At 40.3% G+C, this 22,890-nt stretch overlaps 1 protein-coding gene across 5 annotated transcripts in view; it reads left to right on the top strand.

The window, feature by feature from the left end:
* PPAT (phosphoribosyl pyrophosphate amidotransferase) overlaps nt 1-22,890 on the top strand; it is a 77,630-nt gene that overhangs the window by 48,555 nt on the left and 6,185 nt on the right. For 3 of the 5 annotated variants that reach the window (XM_084972332.1, XM_003482396.5, XM_084972331.1), the window contains exons 2-8: nt 12,981-13,047; nt 17,035-17,241; nt 18,990-19,102; nt 19,205-19,350; nt 20,079-20,151; nt 21,259-21,410; nt 21,809-21,936. In XM_084972332.1, coding sequence (XP_084828458.1) covers nt 17,038-17,241; nt 18,990-19,102; nt 19,205-19,350; nt 20,079-20,151; nt 21,259-21,410; nt 21,809-21,936 — 816 coding nt within the window. In that variant the 5' untranslated portion in view covers nt 12,981-13,047; nt 17,035-17,037. Of the gene's footprint in view, nt 1-12,980; nt 13,048-17,034; nt 17,242-18,989; nt 19,103-19,204; nt 19,351-20,078; nt 20,152-21,258; nt 21,411-21,808; nt 22,153-22,890 lie in introns of all 5 variants that reach the window. The other 2 variants (XR_014812576.1, XM_084972333.1) reach the window with 2 other exon arrangements.

Genomic DNA, 22,890 nt, shown 5'->3' with positions numbered 1-22,890 from the left:
GCTTAAGGCAGGATGTCTCCACTTAGTTATAAATCCTTTAATATAGCTTAGTGCCTTTGTGCTAGATCTCTGGTACAGTTTTGCCACTCGTTTTATGGTAATGGCATTTACTTGACATTATATTCATTATTTAACAACCATATTATCTTGCATTTCTCAGGATTCTGTTTTATAAAAAGGTAGTTTGGACCTCAGCATCTGTAATATAAGTTATTAAAAAGCCACTATAGTATTTACCTGAGGTAGGCAGTTGTTTTTATTTTGTGGTATAGTTAATGTCTTTGTTTTGAGATGCTTTTCAGTATTTTTCCTACTTGGATTAACCTTCAGTAAGAACTTAAAAGCAAGAAATGGATTTTTGTTGACTTTTTGGGTGAATATAATTATCCTTGGAGTTCCTGTTGTGGTTCAGTGGGTTAAGAACCGGACTAGTATCCTTGAGGATGCGGATTTGATCCCTGGCCTCACTCAGTAGGTTAAGGATCCGGCCTTGCTGCAAGCTGCAGCTCAGTCTCAGATACACCTCGCATCTGGTGGTGGTGTAGGCCTACAGCTCGGATTCAACCCCTAGCCCAGGAACTTCCATATGCCACAGGTGTGGCCTTAAAAAGAAAAAAAAAATCATCCTTGACCTCCTTATGGATTTGATAGTATTACCTTTCCAATGTAAAATTCTGTTTTTTGGAGTTTCCGTTGTGGCGCAGCAGAAAAGAATCCAACTAGGAACCATGAGGTTGCAGGTTTGATCCCTGGCCTCACTCAGTGGGTAAAGGATCTGGTGATGTTGTGAGCTGTGGGGCAGGTCGCAGACACGGCTTGGATCCCACATTGCTGTGGCTGTGTCATAGGCTGACAGCTGTAGCTCCGATTTGACCGCTAGACTGGGAACCTCCATAGGTCACGGGTGCGGCCCTAAAAAAAGGCAAAAAAATAAAATTCTGTTTTTCTTTTATTTTTAAAATTTATTTATTTATTTATTTATTTTTGTCTTTTTCCCGCAGCATATGGAGGGTCCCAGGCTAGGAGTCTAATCAGAGCTGTAGCCACCGGCCTACGCCAGAGCCACAGCAACACCGTATCTGAGCCGCGTCTGCGACCTACACCACAGCTCACGGCAATGCCGGATCCTTAACCCACTGAGCAAGGCCAGGGATCAAACCCGCAACCTCGTGGTTCCTAGTCGGATTCGTTAACCACTGCGCCACGATGGAAACTCCAAAATTCTGTTTTTCTTAGAACACAGGAATGCTGAGGTCATATACTCATTAAATATTAAACACCTATGATGTGTAATTTTGGCCGTTAGGTTCCTTACTATGTTTAAAGAATAAAGATTGGAAATTTGAGGGCTAATGCTTCCAGGCAATTTACATTTTGTTAAAGAAATCATTTGTTTTAGAAATGATTTTTTTTAGTATAGGTTGGTTAAAAAAAAAAAGAGGGAAACATAAATGCATCCTAAGTGTTTTCTATCAGGAAAAAATCATCCATTTTTTCAGATTTGAAACTAGTCTTACTTTCCAGTTGGAAATTGGGTCAGTTTCAGAATGTTGGTGGCCCACCTTTCTCTGCCTACCTAGCTCCAGTGGTCTGACGTGAGAAGCCAAAAGAAAGCATTTCCTGGGATGTCTTCCTTGTCCACTGATGTGACTGTCATTTTGCCTGAAAAGAGAATTCCTTTTAGAAATAAGTACCAAGGAAAGTTAAAATTGGTAAAAGTAACTGATCATGCTAATAGTTTGAGCTGAATTTGATCATATCCATGAAGGATTATCAATTTAAGATAGATACTTTTCATAATCAAGTGGTATAATATAGTTTAAATGTTTGTGTATCTAAAGGGTAATCTAATTTCTCCCATACCATTGACATTTTGAACTTCCACTAGAATTGTTTGTCAAGTTTATAAGTTTCTAGAGATGGTTTTAGTTAGTTTTCAAATTAAATTACATTTTTTTTTGCGGGGGGCCACACCTGGGACATGCAAAGTTCCGAGGCCAGAGATCAAACCCATATCACAGCAGTGACCTGAGGCACAGCAGTGAGAACCCTGGATCCTTACCTATGGAGCCACTGCGGGCTCCCTGAATTACATTTATAAATGAAGTATTTTCTTTATTTTTGTATTTATGTGCTTCAACACAGTAGACACTTTAGGAGTTCCCGTTTATTGTAGCTCAGTGGAAACAAATCTGACAAGTATCCATGAGAATGTGGATTCCATCCCTGGCCTCAGTCAGTGGGTTAAGGATCTGGCATTGCCGTGAGCAGTGGCGTAGGTCACAGATGTGGCTCGGATCCCAAGTTGCTGTGACTGTGGTGTAGGCCGGCAGCTGTAGCTCTAATTAGAGCCCTAGTCTGGGAACCTCCATGTGCTGTGGGTGCGGACCTAAAAAGACAAAAAAGAGGAAAAAAAAAAAAAGAAAGTAGTAGGCACTTTAAGTAATACTGGTAATGTGAAGGAGAACTCCTGCAATGAGATAATCAGAAAGTCTTGTTTTATTGGCACATATAGTCAAATAGCTAAGAGTCTCTATGTATCTTCTTACGTAATTAGTTGATTGATAAATATTAAACTTTCCAGAAATTAATTTGTTTTACTTAAATGGGCCAAGGAATATATCATTTAAAAGAATCAGGAAGACATTTAAAAGAAAAATGAAGACATTCTTCCCTGATCTCCTTCTATAAATTTCATATATGTTTTTCTAATTTTGTTTTACTGGGTAACAGAAATCATTATAGGAGTTCCTGTTGTGGTTCAGCAGGTTGAGAACCCAACTAATATCCATGAGGATATGGGTTTGATCCCTGGCTTTGCCCATTGGGTTAAGGATCTGGCATTGCCATGAGCAGCGGTATAGGTAACATATGTGTATCTGATCTGGCATGGCTGTGGCTGTGGTGTAGGCCAGAGGCTGCAGCTCCGATTCAACCTTCTAGCCTGGGAACTTCCGTATTTCACAGGTGCAGCCCTAGAAAGGAAAAAAAGAAAAAAAAAAGCATTGTATTTTACATTAGGAGACAAATGTTAGGTATGATTTTCATGGCATAAACATTCATTTAAAATCACTGTTCACCATAATTACGAGGTATTCCATTAAAGCATAAGAAAAGGCATGTCATTTATCATCTTAAAGATCATACTGGGGGAGTTCCCGTCGTGGCGCAGTGGTTAACGAATCCGACTGGGAACCATGAGGTTGCGGGTTCGATCCCTGGCCTTGCTCAGTGGGTTAAGGATCCGGCGTTGCCGTGAGCTGTGGTGTAGGTTGCAGACGTGGCTCGGATCCCGTGTTGCTGTGGCTCTGGCGTAGGCCGGTGGCTATGGCTTCGATTAGACCCCTAGCCTGGGAATCTCCATATGCCGTGGGAGCGGCCTAAGAAATAGCAAAAAAAAAGACAAAAAAAAAAAAAAAAAAGATCATACTGGGGATTCTTATATCACTAGAGAAAAATAAAAGTATTTTCAAATGGCACACTTAGAGAAGTTTAAAACTCAGTAACAATTGTCAAATTTTTAATCAAGTTTAAAAAGTATTTGGGAGTTCCCAATCTTGTGAAATTAGATTGTTATGATCATTATACAACTACAGATGTGATAAATTCATTTGAGTAATTAAAAAAAAAAGAAGTAATAGCATCAGTAACAACTAAATTAATGTTTCGTTCCTTACAAATATTTTCATACATATGTATTCATGGTTTTTCATATACATACAATTAAAATGATATAATTGAGCATTCCTTTAATTTGTGAAATATTTTATAACAGAAAACAACCAATTCGTATCTGTCCTGCTGGAGTCTATACCAGATTACAATTGAATGTGTTTCTTTTTTAGTTATTTACAACAAAATAAACAAGCGAAAAACCAAAAGTGGAATCGTATTGAATATAAATTCAATAGTGTGGTTTTCATCTTTATAGAGTTGCCATCCCTAATCCTGTCTTCACTGATACAGTGTACCATGGGTCCTGTGTCTAGATTTCATTACCTACAATATTATTTTATATTGATATTACATTGTCTATGCCTTAAGCACTGCCTTATTTTCATGATATCCTGTTACTTACACCATTCTGTTTTTGAAAAACAGATTTTACCTCTGCATTTTAAACTACAATGTAATTTCTTTCACTTTGAATCATTTTATATTCTCTAGAAAATTCAGTTAGCAGTTTGCTGTTCATATTATCATAATGTTACCAATATCTTTTTAAATATTAAATATGAATATATTAACTTTTTCAGTGACATAGATGTATTGTTTTAGATTGGATAAAAAGGAATGCATTTCCCAGAAGGCCTGAGATGGAAACTTTTTTTTTTTGCCAAGTTTCAACTTGACATTATATTGGCTGTTGATAAATTATATTAGAATCAAATAATCTCATTGATCAGTTTTTATGGGGGTCAGTGTAGTTTTGGATGATCTTTTCCATGTTTCTGGCTATGTGTGGAAAAACCTCCTTAGATATTTTTATAATGACAGCATGTAAATATGTCTAAGCCATCTATATTCAAGTAAATACATTTTTTGCCTCAGTTTGGCACTTATAATATGTACTTTATCTACAGTTAATACTTAGTTATCTATTTTGGTTAATAGACTGTATGCTTATCAGTAATGACTGTCTTATTTAACTTTGTAACTTCACCAAAATCAGCAGTGTTCTTTCATGTAATGCCCAATAGATGCAAGCTATTTTTAATTAAGTTTGCTGAATGATCTCAGCAGTAAACAAATGTAAATTGCAACATATCAAAATATATATAGTGTTTGTAAAGCACTACAAAAAGGACAGAGTATCAAGTATATTACAAGTGATTTCAGACAGATCTAAAAGAAGCAAGGAGGCAGGAATGTCTGAAAGAATCTATCCAAAGACAAACAGCCAGGAAGTAGTTAAATCACCCATGTTCCAGAGGTATGTAGAAATAATAAGTATTTCTGGAGACTTAAGAGTTGCTAATCAAAAGAGGGGCACAGATTAGAATTTAAATGCTATATGTCTTAATAAATATTTACATATAGTATCAACTGCTTTAGGATTTATAAAATATTAAACTTTAAAGAATAATCACATCTCAGAACTACTCACTCAGCTAAGGTTGGTTAGATATCCTAAACCGTCTGAAAAAGCTGGGGAAGATGATAGGAAGACTATCAACAGCATATACAGTAACATACTTTTGGTCGTAAATAATTTTTTATTTATAAATTCAATGTATAACTGTAAGTTTATCATTTCAAAATGCTTTTCTGCACCAATATATTTGGGTAGACATTTTTAAAAGAAGATATAGTCCAAACACAAAATGTAACTTACCTTGGACATACAAAATCTATGGATTCCATGTATATTATTCTGCTTACATAAGCCTTCATGATTTGTGTGTTTATACACCAGTGACTATGAAACTATGTTTTTAGTGTGCTGCAGGGATTTCAAGGTTCCAACCAAGATTTAAAACTTTGCTATTCCTAAATTAATCTTTTTCTTTATGGAAACACTCCGTAGTATGTAGTTCACAGTGCTTTGAGAGTAACTGCCCTAATGAAAGAAATAATGGTCCAGTGGGAAACTTTGTATATAAACATCATGATATGTATAATTAATTCATGGTTATCCATGAATGGGTAATATCAATTGAGGATTGTCTTAGACTTTAAAAAAAAACAAACAAAAAAAAGTATTTGGGAGTTCCCATCGTGGCACGGTGGTTAACGAATCTAACTAGGAAACATGAGGTTTCGTGTTCGATCCCTGGCCTTGTTCAGTGGGTTGAGGATCTGGCATTGCCGTGAGCTGTGGTGTAGGTTGCAGACTTGGCCCGGATCTCAGCGTTGCTGTGGCTCTGGCGTAGGCTGGTGGCTACAACTCTGATTAGATCCCTAGCCTGGGAACCTCCATATGCCACAGGAGTGGCCCTAGAAAAGGCAAAAAGACAAAAAAATGAAATAAAAATAAAAAGTATTTGAGGCTAAATTACAGTTAGGGAATGTTTTGGATTTAGTTGGAAATATGGAAAATAAAAACCTAAAGTTATATAAGAATTCTCTTTAGAGAGAAGAATGAAGGATACTGATATGCCCAGGTCATTTAACCCCAGAAGTTTATGAGACCAATACGGAAAGTTAAGGCTGCTGTATTACCCGCTTTAGGACCCGCTTTTTGTTTGTTGTTGAAATGGTCCTCCTGGAGCTGAATGTGAGGGGAGGGGGCTCTCTCCCCAACTTCTTAAAGGGATTTTTTTTTTTTTAAATCATTCCTGGCATGAATCCCAAAATTCATGCAGGAGCCCCATACTCTGAAGATTTTATTTTATTTATTTTTTTAGGGCTACACCTGCAGCATATGGAGGTTCCCAGGCTAGGGTCAAATTGTAGCTACAGCTGCCGACCTCCACCACAGCCACAGCAGCATGGTATCTTAGTCACATCTGTGACCTACACTACAGCTCATGGCAACACCAGATCCTTAACCCACTGAGCGAGGCCAGGGATTGAACCCGCAACTTCATGGTTCCCAGTCAGATTCGTTTTCGCTGTGCTACAACGGAAATTCCACTCTGGAGATTTTAAACTGAAACTCTGAAATCATTACTCCTGATGTGTTTGTATAAAGACAGGGGAGGGAAATAGAGGGGAAACTTGGCCACTGCAGGACTGTGATTCGGTGGCGGCGGCGGCAGCGCCAGAGGTATTCTGAAACTTAAGATGATAAAGTTTCCAGAACCTGAAGCCTCTTTGAGTTTGTATTTAGGTCCTTTGCCAACTCTCAGTCAGGCCACCTGCTACCTCACAGAGGGCCCAGATCCTCTGTCCTTACTAAGCGCGTGGAGAGGTTGATGCCAGCAGTGGAAAAGGCACAGTCCTTTCTCTCCCTTCACTTTACCTTATACCAATAAAAGGCTTGCTGGTTCCACCACAAGAAAACCAGAAGACATTATAAATGAATCATGCCTGGAGATAAGAGGGCTTTCTCAGGCTTAGAAAAGAGACTATTTGATTATGTCAAAATTTCTGACCTCTGTGGATCAAAAGGAAAAGGCCAAGATTGGAAGGCCAGAGAGGTCGTAGAAACTTTCTGAGACCTCCATTGACATGCACAATTTGTAAAGTAGAATAAATGTATAGGAAGTGTTCCACAACACTAGTAATTAAGTGCAAAGGAAAAAAATTATTGATTGCATGCATCATTGTCTGCATGATTTATTTATTATATTAGCATAGTCCATTTTTAAAGGAGCAAAGTCTCTTCACCCTCACCTTGTAATCTTGCATATCAGGGTTCACTCATCGTTAGTGAAGTACAGTTCTTTTGGAAAGCAGTTATTTTAGCAATGTTTCAAAGTAATCATATCCCCCTTGACCAGAAATTGAACTGTTTGTTTGTTTGTTTGTTTTTGACCATGGGGAAATTCCCACACCACAGCCGTGACCTGTGCCGCTACAGTGACAACACCAGGTCCTTAACCCACTGTGCCACAAGGGAACTCCCAGATATTGAACTTACTGTAGTCTGTCCTAATGTAATAATGTTAAGTATGGACAGAAGATAACTGACTGTAGCACCTGTTATATAAGGGGCTAAGACCTAAGCTCCGATATATGCACTCAGGTAAATATTATGCCATATTTAAGTGGCATTTAACCCTAAATTATGATTAATTGTGGTATAATTTAATTATTTTTAATGTAAACAAAATGCTAATGTTTCTGTTATTTTACTAAAAAACAAACAACCAGCCAGTGGCCTTGTGCAGGATATGTGAGAAGGGAGGCCAGTTAAGAGGTTATCTTCACAGTCCGTGAGGTAGACGTGGGAGTCCTGGGTGGTGGGAGTAAGAATGGGGCAGAGATGAATCATGTCAGCAGATTTTTTTAAATGACTTAGTGACTGACAAAATCAAGGATATTTCAAACATTTCTGTTTAAGTGGCTGGAAATAAATGATAAATTTATAGGAGGATCAGTTTTGATTGGGAAGGTGAAAGTTTGATATTAGAACTGGAAGTTTGAGGTACCTGCCCAAACACAGTTAAGTCGTATCACGGGCCCTCTGCTCACGAACGGGGTTTGTAGCCATGGAGCAGCTGACAGGGCCAGAGGGTTCCCGTTGGGCACTGTAGCTACTTAACGTCACCACCTCTTCGTGATACCAGCCTCTGCTGAAGTCGAGTGAGTCATTCATTGTTAATCACTATTTAAAGCATTTAGATGGTGAAGAGTGCTGAGTGATTAATTGAATGAAACAATGGAATTACGGTTTAACTTAGCAGCAACTGCAAAGCTCTCTCAGAATTTGGTATAGTGTCAGACATGCAAAGGGAGTGAGTGGGTGGATTTTTTACTAAAGGATTTCCTGATCGAGCTTTAAACTTGAAGTTCAGACAACCCAGGTCGACCCACCTGTACTCTCTGTGACCTCTGACCCCCTTCTCATCGGGTACCTTTCTTAGACCACAGGCCAATTCTCTTGGTTGCACTTATTCCCAGTTCTCTCCTCTCTGAGGTACATCAGTGAGGGCATTCACTGAGTGCCTGGAGCATGGGGTACACAGACAGTAGGTATCACAGATTTTGGATTGGAAAACTCTGCCTTTAAAAATAGCAATTGTAGGAGTTCTCGTCATGGCTCAGTGGTTAACAAATCTGACTAGGAACGGTGAGGTTGCAGGTTCGATCCCTGGCCTTGCTCAGTGGGGTAAGGATCCCACGTTGCCGTGAGCTGTGGTGTAGGCCGGTGGCTACAGCTCCAATTAGACCCCTTGCCTGGGAACCTCCATATGCTGTGGGAGCGGCCCTAGAGAAGGCCAAAAGACACACACACACAAAAAAGCAATTGTAAGATTTTGGCTGTGAGAGAAATCTCATTACTGCCATTGATTTTTCCAGTTTGCCTCATGATGCATTTGGCTTCCACAGACAGTGAGCAAATTCTGTATAGTGTTGGCATTAACAACACAGTAGGTCAAGAACCTTGTTTTAATAATGTCACTTTGCAGGAGTTCCCAATGTGGCTCAGTGGAAACAAATCTGACTAGTATCCATGAGGACACAGGTTCAATCCCTGGCTCCCGCTCAGTGGTTTAAGGATCCAGCATTGCCATGAGCTGTGATGTAGGCCAGCAGCTACAGCGTGATTCAACCTCTAGCCTGGGAACCCCTATATGCCTTGGGTGTGGCCCTAAAAAGCCAAAAAAAAAGAAAAAAGAAAAAAAAGCATAATATTGCTTTGCAGATAATGTGTTTTTTTTACAAACTAAAGTTTTGTGGCAACTCTGTCAGGCAAGCCTGTCGGCACCATTTTTCCAACAGCTTTGCTCACTTTGGGTCTCTGTCACATTTTGGTAATTCTTGAGACATTTCAAACTATTTCAGTGTGTTTTGTTGATCTGTGGTCAGTGGTGTTAGAATTACAACTCAGTGAAAGCTCAGATGACAGCATTTTTTTTAGCAATGACGCATTCTATACATTGTTTTTTTTTTAAGACATAATGTCACTGCATAGTCAACAGACTACCGTGTAGTGTAAACATAACTTTTTTATTTTTATTTTTTGTCCTTTTTAGGGCCGCACCCGTGGCATATGGAGGTTCCCAGGCTAGGGGTCAAATTGGAGCTGCAGCTGCCAGCCTATACCACAGCCACAGCAACACAGGATCCTTAGCCTAGTGAGTGAGGCCAGGGATGGAACCCAAATCCTCACAGAAATTAGTCAGGTTCATTACTGCTGAGCCATGATGGGAACTCCTGTAAGCATAATTTCTATATGCACTAGGAAACTAAAAACTTTGTGTGACTCCTTTTATTGCGATATTTGCTTTATTGCTGAGGTCTAGAACCAAACCCACAATATCCTTGAGGTATCCCTATATTGAAATCATTTAATCATAAATTATTTGTCAAATCTGTTTGTTTCTCTTACTATTAAAATAGAGCTGTTTTTGCAAACAAGTAATGAAATTTTTTATCAGTTAATATTTTAGTGCTTTTACCTATAAATTTAGGAAAATGGGAACATTGATAGAGAGCAGAAAGTTCTGTCTAATTTGGCGTTCTAAGAAAACAACAGTTGAGCAATATATGCATTTTTTCCGCTACTCTTATCAAATTAAAACTCAGTATTTTCAGAACCCAACGCATTTTCTAAAAACTGTATCAGGAGCAGTTGACAGTAGCAGTTAAGTGTCATGTTAATGTGTTTATTCTATATTGACAGATTTTTTTAAATGGTAGTGTTTAAACTTTTAAAAATTAATGTTTACCCTTGTGCAAAATAGCATATACATAACAGGTCAGTTGTTTTTCTCAACCATGATATTTCAGCTTGTGTTTATCATCTGGACCCAGAAGTCTGGTTCTCTTACCGTTTGTTAGGTAGAAGCAAAGGAGGATACTTGTTCTCTTTACCTTTGGTGGCCTCTGGGACTATGCCTTGGCTCACCATTGCCAGGTACTTGCCATTTGCATCTTCCTCTGTTAATTGTGTGGCAGGTTCACCCTGCAGGACTGTATCCAAATCATGGAAGAACTTAAGAGTTTTGGACCTGTCTCCAGAGCTGTGGGCATGTTGAGCTGTTCTGTATTCGTATTTGAGATTTTTGTACTTTGCCTGGCACTGTTTCCAGTCTCTGGACTCTTAGTGCTTTCAGCCTTTTGGCAATGTAGATAAATATTCCTTTATTTCTCAGGGTTCCGTAAAGTTGTTTGCATATATTTTTTTTCTCCCCAGACACTTAGCAAAGCTTTGTCTCTTCCTCTGTCCAGTGCTTCCCTGCTCCACTCTCCATGTTGAAAGGGACCTGGAAATGATTCACTACTTCTAGCCAGGGTTTTGTTTCCTAGGAAGCCAGCAGGCTGGTGGTCACTAAGCTCTGGAGAGCTAGAAGAATCTAGTTTAACTGGTTCAAGCTGCCTGAGCAGGGGTAACTTGAGAAAGTGCCAAATGAGCAGGGGCTTTGTGATTTAAGAGACCTGGACCTAAATGATTCCTAATGTTACTCATTTCTGCTTTAAAGGAAATATTACCATTAATACAGAAGGGAAGGAAAACCTTTTCTGAGTTAGTTTCTACTTTACTATATGGTCTTTTCTTTTTGGAAATGATTGGCAGAGATTCTTTCTGCCCTAAGTAAGGTTTATGGCCAACATTAGTTTTTTCCCACAATATAAATCACTTAATCTTCTAACATCAGTTAACTAAAGGACACATCCTTTCTCTAAATAAATAAATCCTAAAGTCACAGGTTATTTAGTCGTATAGGATGTATAGTATCATGCATGTCTGTTTTCAGCGTAATCGTTCATGGTTTTTTGTTTTATTTGGTTTTGGTTTTTGCTGCACCCATGGCAGAGAAGCTCCCAGGCTTCAGATGCTCCCAGGATGGCATCAGAGCCGCAGCTGCAACCTACACCAGATCCTTAACCTGCTTTACCACAGCAGGAACTCCTTTCATAGTATTTAATGCATTTTAGCAAAATCACTTCAATTTTAACTTTTTAGATTTTTTATTTTATAAGTACATTGAGTAATAGTTTTTCTTGTCATTAAAATGCCTGCTGTGGCGCAATGGGAGCAGTGGTGTCTTGAGAGCACTGGGATGAGGGTTCCATCTCCAGCCCAGCACAGTGGGTTAAGGATCCCGGCATTGCTGCAGTTGTGGCATAGGCTGCAACTGCAGCTCAGATCTGATCCCTGGCCTGGGAACTCTGTATGCTGCAGCAAGGCCAAAAAAGAAAAAATATATATATATGCCTAAATAATTGTAGTACATAATTTAGAAAAGATTCTTTTTAACAAATCTATGTATTAATTATTAATGTCTATGTATGTTTATGGTAAAGATTTACTTTTTATTTTTACCCATGTTCTTTGGAACAGAAATTTATTAATAAATATCTAGTATTTATAGCACTTGTTCAGAACTATGAAAAATTGCTGACTGGTTGGAACTTTTATTTTATCTTTTGAGTTTGCACTCCACATTAGTGCTGACCGTCTGAGTCTTACGAAGGTGTTCCCCAACCAGCTAGAAACCTAGCTTCTGGCTTTCTTTGCATTGTCACCTAAAAATACTAACGCAGGAAATGAGATGCAGAGTGCTCCATCAGCTTAGGGTTTTTTGAAGCAGCCTTTATTTTCTGATGACGAAAGTGATAGATTTTGTCAGAGAAAATTTGGAGAGTGCAAAAAGCAAAACAAAACAAAATAATGTTCATAACTTCAGTACCCACGACTAAGCATTTTACTTGCTTTTTATATGGGAATTTTTATTTATATCTACATCCTCAACCTTATTTAGAGGCCACAGAACACAGAGGTTGGGAGCACAAGTTATGATATCAGATTGTATTCTAATCCCGTCTGTGCCACCATTCTCTGTGTGACATTGGACAAGATACTTCTGTTTCTTTAGTGTTGTCCTTAACCATAACATGGGAATGGTCATCATAAGATTGTTTTGAGGAAGTTCCTGTCTTGGCTCAGCAGAAACGAATCCAACTAGGAACCATGAGTTTGCGGGTTTGATCCCTGTCCTTGCCCAGTGGGTTAAGGATCTGGCATTGCTGGAGCTGTGGTGTAGGTTGGCGGCTACAGCTCCAATTCGACCCCTAGCCTGGGAACCTCCATGTGCCGTGGGTGCAGCCCTAAAAAGACAAAAAAGACCAAAAAAAAAAGGAAAAAAAAAAAGATTGTCTTGAAAGCCATATAAATTAAATCATTCGTGTAAAAGCTTAGGACACTGCCTGGCATATTAGTTAGGACTCAGATGGTCTCATCTGCTGCTGTTGCTAATCATTGGCATTATCATTGTTGTGAGTGGAAATGGCACTAGTGCTAGGTGCATTTAATGTGTTGTCACACTGAGCTCATGGATGCTATTGAGAAGAGTACGTTTCAAAAAATTCATTAAGAACTTATCCATGGGGTAAACTTAACAGTTGAAACCTTTTTATATTCACAGGGGCCAGGAGAGTGCTGGTATTGTGACCAGTGATGGGAGTTTGATACCAACATTCAAAACACACAAGGTATATTTACATATTAAAAATGTTAATTATAAAGATAAGGAGTATGTGGAAGTGAGGGAGGAGATTTAAATTAATTTGTATTTACATGTACGGTTGACCCTTGAACAAAGCTCATTAAGGACACTGACTTTCACGCAGTCCAATACCCACATCTATTTTTTTATTCCTCCAGAACTTAACTCCTAACAGCCTCCTGTTGATGGGGAACCTTACCAATAACATAAACAGCTGATTAACATGTATGTGTGTTATTTACTGCATTCTTAGAACAAAGGAATCTAGAGAAAAGAAAATATTGTTAAAATCATATGAGAAATTGCATTTACAGTACAGTACTGTATTGTCTTTTTACAAGATGAATTGTCTTAGAACCTATATGTTAATGCAATCTTAAATAATACAAAATACTGTAGGTGTTATACATATCCCTAACACTGACATCAAAAATGAAAAGATCATGTGAGAAAGAAGTTCATATTTACAGGTGTAGCAATTCATGCCTTGATAACAAGGAAGAAGCCGTTATGATTGCCTGCATACTGATGAATGGACCACTTAAAAATATCACTTATGTTATGCCTGTATAAGGATGGGCTGTCCCCTTAATGCCAGCCTTGCCCAAGATCTTCTCCATGATGCTGCTTAGGCAGGGCGACAGTGGGTGACACAAAAACGTCTCACACGCTGCTTGCCATAGTTATTAGATTTTCACACCAACACAGAAGTTCATTAACTAGACGGTGTGATAATTATTCACTGTTAAGTGGAAACGGATTGTCACAAAGGGCCTCATGCTACTCATGCTCATGCCCATCAAGTAGGCTGAGGAGCACCAGTGGAAGTTACTGGGTGCACTGTGACAAAAATACATCCCAACATCTGTCTTCCTTGCTTTTTCATTTCTCTAAAAATGATCCTGTCCCATAACAATCCTTTTGCCATTTGCTTTCGTTTCAGTGCCCGTTGCATAGAAGGGCCCATCTTGTAAAAGAAGTCTAAAGCTGTCTTGAATCACCAGAACTTCTGCCGAATGTTGGTTTGTTTCCTAGTGCTGCTTCTTCTTTGTCCTCTTCCTCCTTGTCTGGCACTGGTTCCATCCAGTCCTCGTCTGTGACTTCCTCTAGCTCTTACATTTCTCCAAGATCCCTGTATCTTCATTTTCTTTCCACCGAAGCCACAGTCTTTTTCATGATTTCCTTGATGGGCTTTGTCGTAAACCCTGTGAGGTCTTGCAGAGCATCTGGACAGTTTTCTCTAACAGGAGTTTATTTCAGGATTGATGGCTCTTACAGCTTTCTCTCTAATGGTGGCCTCTTCGGTGCTATAACGCTTACAGATTTTCATGCTGGGGGTTCCTTCCATGGCCTTGACAACCCTGCCTGTTGAGTTCCACGTGTCATGAGCCTAGAAGGTCCTATGATCCCCATACAGAGGCTGAATTAGAGATGTTCTATTTGGTGGGATCAGACCAGTTTGTCCCCTTGAGTTCAGCAGCATTGAACTCCTGAGGTTCTGGGCAGCCAGAGGCTTTTCATTGTTCAGTATCAGAAGAACTTTGCCAGGTAGTTCCTTACTGGCCGGGTACTTGCCAGCTTCAGGGATAAAGCATCAGTGGAACCCAGGAGGAGGGCTCTTGTGAAGGCCTTCTTGTGTGCAACTGTGAATTAAAAGACTGGCAGCTGGTGTTAATCTCTCCCTTCAAGGCTCAGGATGAGCAGCTTTCCACATAAGGGCAGGCTGATCCTAAAGCAAAACAGCAGAGGTAGCCCGTCCCTTCCTCCCTGGAGTCGTGATACTCACTTCACTTCCTTACTAATAAATGTGCTTTGTGGCATTTTTTTCCCACCGTAGGGCATTTTTGTCTACATTAAAAATCTGTTCAGGAGTTCCCATTGTGGCTCAGCAGTAATGAACTCAACTAGTATCCAGGAGGATGCAGGTTCAATCCCTGGCCTTGCTTAGTGGGTTAAGGATCCGGTGTTGCCATGAGCTGTGGTGTAGGCCGGCAGCTACAGCTCTGATTGGACCCCTAGCCTGGGAACCTCTCTATGCCGAGGGTGCAGCCCTAAAAAGACCAAAAAAAAAAAAAAAAACCTGTTCAGCCAAATATCCTTTCTCCTCCATGATTTTCATGGTGGTGTCAGGGAACTTAGTCTGCAGAAGTTGCTTCTCTTGGCATTTTTTGTCAGACCTCTTCCTAAAAGGATCAAACTGTCCTTTGCTGCATTAAATTCTCCAGCTTTAGATTCTCCGCCTTCCTTTTGCATTAAGTCATCATAAAATGACTTCACTTTTCCTCAAATCATATTAAGTAGGTGTGCCTTTCCTATAGCAATCCTGCGCCCACATAAAAGCTCCATTTTCAGTGTGAAATAAAACTACACAGTTTTGTGACCCGGTACAGCTGCAGCGGGCTTCACGTATCGCCTTTAATATTCACATTGGTCCTTTTGCTGGATTCTTTATCTTGAGCTGGCAGCCGCTGCAGCTGTAGACCTCAGTCTACAGCCCACATCAAGCAGTCCAGGCTTTTCTTGTAAAGTTGTGACTTTTCTCTCCTTCCTGGGTGTACTTCCAGCGTCACTAGTGGCGAGTCCCATGGTGTTCCTGGGGTTTACAGTGTTACACTAAACACGAAGAAACAGGGGGAGGCAGCTTTGTTCTGCAGTAAAGAGCTCGATGTAGACATGAATGGTTCATCCAAAGATGATCAGTGTCATGAAGAATTTTCAGTGGATGCTCACTACACTTGAGCTCCCCACAGTATTAACAGGGGTGGTTCCCAAATTGTTCCAGCAGTACAGTTCATTGTATGCATTTGTCATTTAATTCTGCACCTGTGTGTTTATGTTTCTCACAACTGCAAACAGCACCATTTACACTTTGTGTCTGTCATGTGCCTACATGATAACACTTTATGATAGGTTAGTACATGATAGTAGTGAATGATAAACTAGATTAGTATCTACATATATTTTATGCATTCATGACATATCCAACTTTTCTTAAGGTGTAGTTGATTTCCAGCGTTGTGCTAATTTCTGCTGTACAGCACAGTGGCTCTGTCATACAAAGAGACACACCCAACTTAATTTTTTCAGTTACTCTAGACTACACAGTGCATCAGTTTTTTAAAATTGTTGCAAACCTCCACAAAAACGTTCCAGCATATTTGTTGAAAACAATCCATGAATAAGTGCACCCGTGCTGTTCAGGGATCAATGCAGATACTCTGTGGGTCAGCTATTTCTATTTATCCAACTAGGGCACGTTTCTTTCCCAGTGATAATTTCCTGGACTGACTCAACAAGTCCTTTAGTTGAATACTTTAATAGGCTTTGAATTTTAAATTAAATAATTTAATTTATTGTATCTGACAAGTTTTATTGCTTGGTATTCTGTTCAGGGTTTTTTTTTTCAAAAAGTGTCTTCAGCACAAGCACTTCAGTATTGTGAACACATTAAATGCCACTGAATTGTTGACTTTAAAATGGTTCATTTTACATTCTGTGAATTTCACCTTAAATGTATATTTTAAGGAGTTCCCATCATGGCGCAGTGGTTAACGAATCCGACTAGGAACCATGAGGTTGCGGGTTTCATCCCTGGCCTCGCTCAGTGGGTTAAGGATCTGGCGTTGCCGTGAGCTGTGGCGTAGGTTGCAGATGCGGCTCGGATCCCATGTTGCTGTGGCTCTGGTGTAGGCTGATGTCTACAGCTCCGATTCGACCCCTAGCCTGGGAACCTCCATATGCCGCAGGAGCGGCCCAAAGAAATATCAAAAATACAAAAATACAAAAAAAAAAAAATGTATATTTTAACGCTTCCCACTTCTTGCAACTAGCTTAGTCCTTTTTTTCCCTAAAGATTAGAATTCTGAGGCATAGAGAAACTAAGTGAACTGCATTTTCTAATTGTATGAGCTTATAAAGATGCTACTAGTGTTATTTTTTTCCCTAAGATGAGCTTTTACTTTGACTTTGCAAGGGAATGGGTCTTGTAAATCACGTCTTTACTGAAGACAATTTGAAGAAATTATACACTTCAAACCTTGGCATTGGGCACACAAGGTACGCCACCACAGGAAACTGTGAACTAGAAAATTGCCAGCCCTTTGTTGTTGAGACGCTTCATGGGAAAATAGCTGTAGCGCATAATGGTGAATTGGTAAACGCTGCTCGTTTGAGGAAAAAGGTATGTTTTTATTGTACTTTCTTCATGGTTGTGATAAATTATGAAAAGAAGCTATTGGCAATCTTGATGAAATATAGTATCCTATTGTCGCAACCAGTTATCTAACTGCAAAGAACTGCTCTGTATTACCTGGAGTTGTTGTTATAGTCCCAAATTCGAAGCTGTTCCCCCTGAGTCTGGGCTGGGGAGGTTGCTGGCTCTGATTTTAAAATGCTCCTAGGAGTTCCCATCGTGACTCAGTGGTTAACGAATCCGACTAGGAACCATGAGGTTGCAGGTTCGATCCCTGGCCTTGCTCAGTGGGTTAAGGCTCCGGCATTGCCGTGAGCTGTGGTGTAGGTCCCAGACACAGCTTGGATCCCGCATTGCTGTGGCTCTGGCGTAGGCTGGCGGCTACAGCTCTGATTCTACTCCTAGCCTGGGGACCTCCATATGCCGCGGGAGCGGCCCAAGAAATGGCAAAAAGACAAAAAAAAATTAAAAAATAAGTAAATAAATAGAACTCTCCTAATATGTTTCTGATGCACTGCTTTGGACCAGAGATTTGGAAAATTGATTCAATTACCTCCTAGAATTTTGTCCTGCTCTCTTCTCAGGCTCTGGCATTGTCATTATAATACAGTTCTTTGGCTCCCAAATGAGAAAAAAATTTTCAAGAAGGTATAAATAGGAGTTCCTGCTGTGGTGCAATGGAATTGGTGGCATTTTGGGAGCACTAGGACACAGGCTTCACCCCCGGCCTGGCACAGTGTGTTAAGGGTCCAGCATTGCCGCAGCTGTGGTTTAGGTTGCAACTGCAGCTCCAATCTGATTCCTAGCCTGGGAACTCTATGTGCCATTGGGCTGCCAATAAACAAACAAACAAAGTATAAACAGGAGTCCCCTTGTGGTGCAGCCCATTAAGGATCAGGTGTTGTTGCTGCAGTGGCTCTGATCACAGCTGTGGTGAGGGTTTGATCCCTCTCCTGGGAACTTAATATGCCACAGGCACAGCCAAAAAAAAAAAAAAAAAAAAGTATAAATATGAAATAGAAATTATTTTAAAAACTAATTAAGAGATAACCACCAAAAGTTCAGTTCCACTCGGAGCCCCCACCTCTGCCCATGGTCCTGTGTCATGATGATGGGGGGATGGACAGCCACCATCACCATCAGCAACAGACCTGGGTTGAGAGGGCCCCTGTGTGTGCCACTCATGTGGGGATGTGACCTGTTTGTCAGGAGTGTTGAGGGCTGAAAAAATTAGAACCAAATCCCAAACCCTTGGACTTCCCGTTGTGGTTCAGCGGAAACAAACCCGACTAGTATCCTTGAGGACCTGGGTTCAATCCCTGGCCTTGCTTAGTGGGTTAAGGATCCGTTGTTGCTGTGAGCTGTGCTATAGGTCACAGGTGCGGCTCAGATCTGGTGCAGCCCTAAAAGGCCAAAGAACAAAAATCCCAATCCTTTGTGCCTTCCTCCTCCCCCCACCCATCCATTGCTGGTCTATATTCCTGCAGACTGAGTTCTCAGAGACCCTCCCGAAGCCCTTCCCCCTGTTTGAAAAGCTTCGGAGACTCCGCCGCTCCAGCAGCATTCTGCATCCCAGCTGTACATTCCTACCATTGGTATATACATACCTACATAGGGTTGCAGAACTAACCGGGCATCCACGCCATGTCTGATCTCTTTCTCCAAAGGCAGGCTGCTGGGTGAGCGGGACTGAACCTTCCCCTCCAGTGGTTACAGCTTCTCTCTTTTCTAAATAGCTTCTGCGCCATGGTATTGGTCTGTCCACAAGCTCCGATAGTGAGATGATCACCCAGTTACTGGCATATACCCCTCCTCAGGAGCAAGATGACACCCCAGACTGGGTGGCCAGGTAATTAGAGAACCAAGCTGAGCCTGCAGCTCCGCTAATGAGAGCTTTGCCTTCGTGTGTTTATAATTAACAGGATTCATTCAATGATCTCCTTACTTCTAGGATTAAAAACTTAATGAAGGAAGCACCCACAGCCTACTCCCTCATCATCATGCACAGAGACGTGATCTATGCCGTACGAGACCCTTATGGGAATCGCCCTCTGTGCATTGGTCGTCTTATTCCTGTATCTGATATAAATGATAAAGGTAATGAACGTCAAAAGGAACATCATTTTATAATGCCCTTCAAGTCATTGATCTGCTCTTGGCACACCCTGCAATTTTTAGATATAGGAATCTTATTAAGTAGAGCTAGGTAAAAAAGAAAAAAAATGGTACTTAGTTTTTAGAGTGCCCATTGTGGCTCAGCAGTAACGAACCTAACTAGTATCCATGAGGACTCAGGTTCCATCCCTGGCCTTGATCAGTGGGTTAAGGATCCGGTGTTGCCGTAAGTGGTGGTATAGGCCAGCAGCTACAGCTCTGATTCAACCCCTAGCCTGGGAACTTCCATATGCCAGAGGTGCAGCCCTATAAAAGACCCCAAAAAAGTACAATTTCTTGAGCGTTTCTGAGGATGAGCCACTTTTCATATATTTGATGGACATTCCTATTTTTTCCTGTCTGAATGGCCTATTCATATCCTTTGCCCAGCTTTTTCATCTGGGTAGCATGATTTCAGTGACTCTCTTGACTTATCAGATGTCTTATGCAAGCCGTGAATCATAATGTGTGAAGGAAACTTGGGATCATTAATTTCACTTTTGGTTCTAATCAAATGAGGAGTCGTGTGTGTGCTCTTAAAGTCATAGTAATTGATATTCCATGAGCTCTTTAATCTTTGTATTTGGTGTTTAACTCTTCTCTTGAAATAGGTAGCATCTTTCAAAGTTTCTTGAGTTCATTAACTGAATCAATTGTCTTGTGATTTACAGAAAAAAAATCTTCAGAAACAGAAGGATGGGTGGTGTCTTCAGAATCTTGTAGCTTTTTGTCTATTGGTGCAAGGTAAGTTGTATCTCACTTAGGAGATCACTTTTTCAGCATCGATACAAAGTGTGTTTCTCTACTTGAGGGTTTTGTTTCTGGAGTCTACAAGAATTCATGTTTATGAATGTAGCTCCTTCTGTACATTGGGCTCAGCAGTTACAATGACCTTAATGTTCCAATGGTACCTTCTAATCCTGGAGCTGGCATCTTCTTTTCAAAACACCATGAGACTTATTTTAGAAAGAAAGTATCTCTTCAACAAGAAATAGTTATGCTTGGAGTTAGGATCCATGAGGACATGGATTTGATCCCTGTCCTTGCTCAGTGGGTTAAGGATCCTGCGTTGAGGAGTTCCCATCCTGGCTCAGTGGTTAACGAATCTGACTAGGAACCATGAGGTTGCGGGTTTGATCCCTAACCTCACTCAGTGCGTTAAGGATCCGGTGTTGCCGTGAGCTGTGGTGTAGGTCGCAGATGTGGCTCGGATCCAAAGTTGCTGTAGCTGTGGTGTAGGCCTGTGGCTACAGCTCCGATTAGACTCCTAGCCTGGGAACCTCCATATGCCACAGGGGTGGCCCTAAAAAGCAAAAAAGAAAAGGAAAGAAAGGAAAAGAAATAGTTATGCTCAAAAAATGTTCTCTTTAGCTTTCATTCTTTCAAAAATCAACAAAATGTAGGGCTTTTTTTAAAATTCTTTTTTCTTTCAATTTTTTAGTTTTATTGAAGAAAGTTTATTTACAATGTTGTGCTAATTTCTGCTGTACAACAGAGTGATTCAGTTATACATGTCCACATATCCATTCTCCTTCAGATTCTTTCCCACAGAGATGATCACAGAATATTAGGTTCTCTGTGCTGTACAGCAGGTACAGGCCTGTCAGCATGTGTATATGTTTTTAAATTCTAAATTCAAATGTAGGGGTAACATGGAGTTCCTTCATGGCCCAGCAGGTTAAAGATATGGCGTTGTCACTGCTGTGGCTCTGCTTACAGCTGTGACACAGATTTTAGTCCCTGGCCAGGGAATTTCCACATGCTGTTGGCAGGGCAAAAAAAAAAAAAAAAAAGTTAGGGTTTACAGATGTATGTAAATTACTGAAGTCTTCTTTAACATTGATTTCCAAGGTACTACCGTGAAGTCTTACCTGGAGAAATTGTGGAAATATCCAGACATAATGTCCAAACTCTTGATGTTATACCAAGGTCTGAAGGAAACCCAATGGCTTTCTGTATCTTCGAATATGTTTATTTTGCAAGACCAGATAGTATATTTGAAGGTAAGTCCAGTATCTTTAAGTACTGATATCAATCTGTTATTTATCTCATTGAGACCTGGCAGTTCTTGGGCCCACAGGCTCACCTGGCTCTTCAAACTCACATAAGTATATGTGGGGGATTTGAGGATTGAACCTGCAGGTCGTAAGATCACTATTTATCCTTTTCACCTGATGCCTAGATTTTGTGTTCCTTTAGGAGTAAGGATTATGATTTCAGAAATGTATTAGGCTTAATTTTTTTTAAATAGTGAATTCCCTTGGTTTATTATTTCCAATGTAGTATTTTTTGCTCTTTTTGTATTCAAATCTATAGGAGCAAGATTCTTAGAATAGTGATGCTATGCTGTGCTATATTATACTAAGTAAAAATAATCTTTTTCCTTTTCCAAACATTCCAGACCAAATGGTTTACACGGTAAGATACCGTTGTGGTCAGCAGCTGGCGGTTGAAGCCCCTGTGGACGCAGATGTGGTGAGCACTGTCCCCGAATCTGCCACGCCTGCTGCTCTCGGCTATGCGGCAAAGGTATTTTCTATTGGTTCACGCAGTGACTTGCTCATCTAGCACTGGGGTTATAGAGGTACTCATTAGTTTTTTATTTAAAAAAAAAAAAAGTTGCTTATTTTCCAGCCTTTTTATTCACTGGCACTGTTTTTTAGTGGAATCCACAAATGGTTACTCGAAGACTAAGAAAATAATCCCCTTCATTTATTTATTTTTTGTCTTTTTAGGGCCACACCTGCAGCATACAGAGGTTCCCAGGCTAGGGGTCCAATCAGAGCTATAGCTGCCAGCCTACACCACAGCCACAGCAACATCAGCTCCAAACTGCGTCTACGACCTACACCACAGCTCACAGCAACGCCTCATAGCCAGGGATTGAACCCAAAACCTCTTGATTCCTAGTCAGATTCGTTTCTGCTGTGCCACCATGGGAACTCCCCCTTCATTTAAAAAAAATAACATCATGACTATAATATATAGAGCTGAGTGGTAATAGTTACTTATAATGAAGTACCCTCACAAGGCAGTGGTGTATTTGTTCCCTACTGAGTATGGGTGATAATTGGCTATTTATGAGGATTTTTTATAATGTCTTAGTACTAGGCTTAATTTCATTTTTTATAACCATTTGATCCATTATGCAGTTGTATAATAGCCAACATTCACTATGTTAGAAAGTTTAGTTTATGAATTATTTTATTTTATTTTTTGCTTTTTAGGTCTGCACCTGCAGCATATGGAGGTTCCCAGTTTAGGGGGTCGAATCAGAGCTGTAGCTGCCAGCTTACACCACAGTTCACTGCAACACCAGATCCTTAACCCACTGAGCAAGGCCAGGGATCGAACCCGCAACCTCATGGTTCCTAGTCGGACTCATTTCTGCTGTGCCACAACGGGAACTCCTATGAATTTTTAAGTTACTGAGCATGCTAAATATTTTAGAGAAGTATTACCTTTATGGATAGATGAATTACC

This window comes from Sus scrofa, chromosome 8 (assembly GCF_054392235.1).
Source record: "Sus scrofa isolate SSC_HxYL_T2T_F1_AM1 chromosome 8, Sscrofa_HxYL_maternal_Yorkshire_Landrace_v2.0, whole genome shotgun sequence".
Classification (NCBI taxonomy): domain Eukaryota; kingdom Metazoa; phylum Chordata; class Mammalia; order Artiodactyla; family Suidae; genus Sus; species Sus scrofa.
Note: the sequence above shows the minus strand (reverse complement) of the source record. Positions and strands in the feature narration are given on the sequence as shown.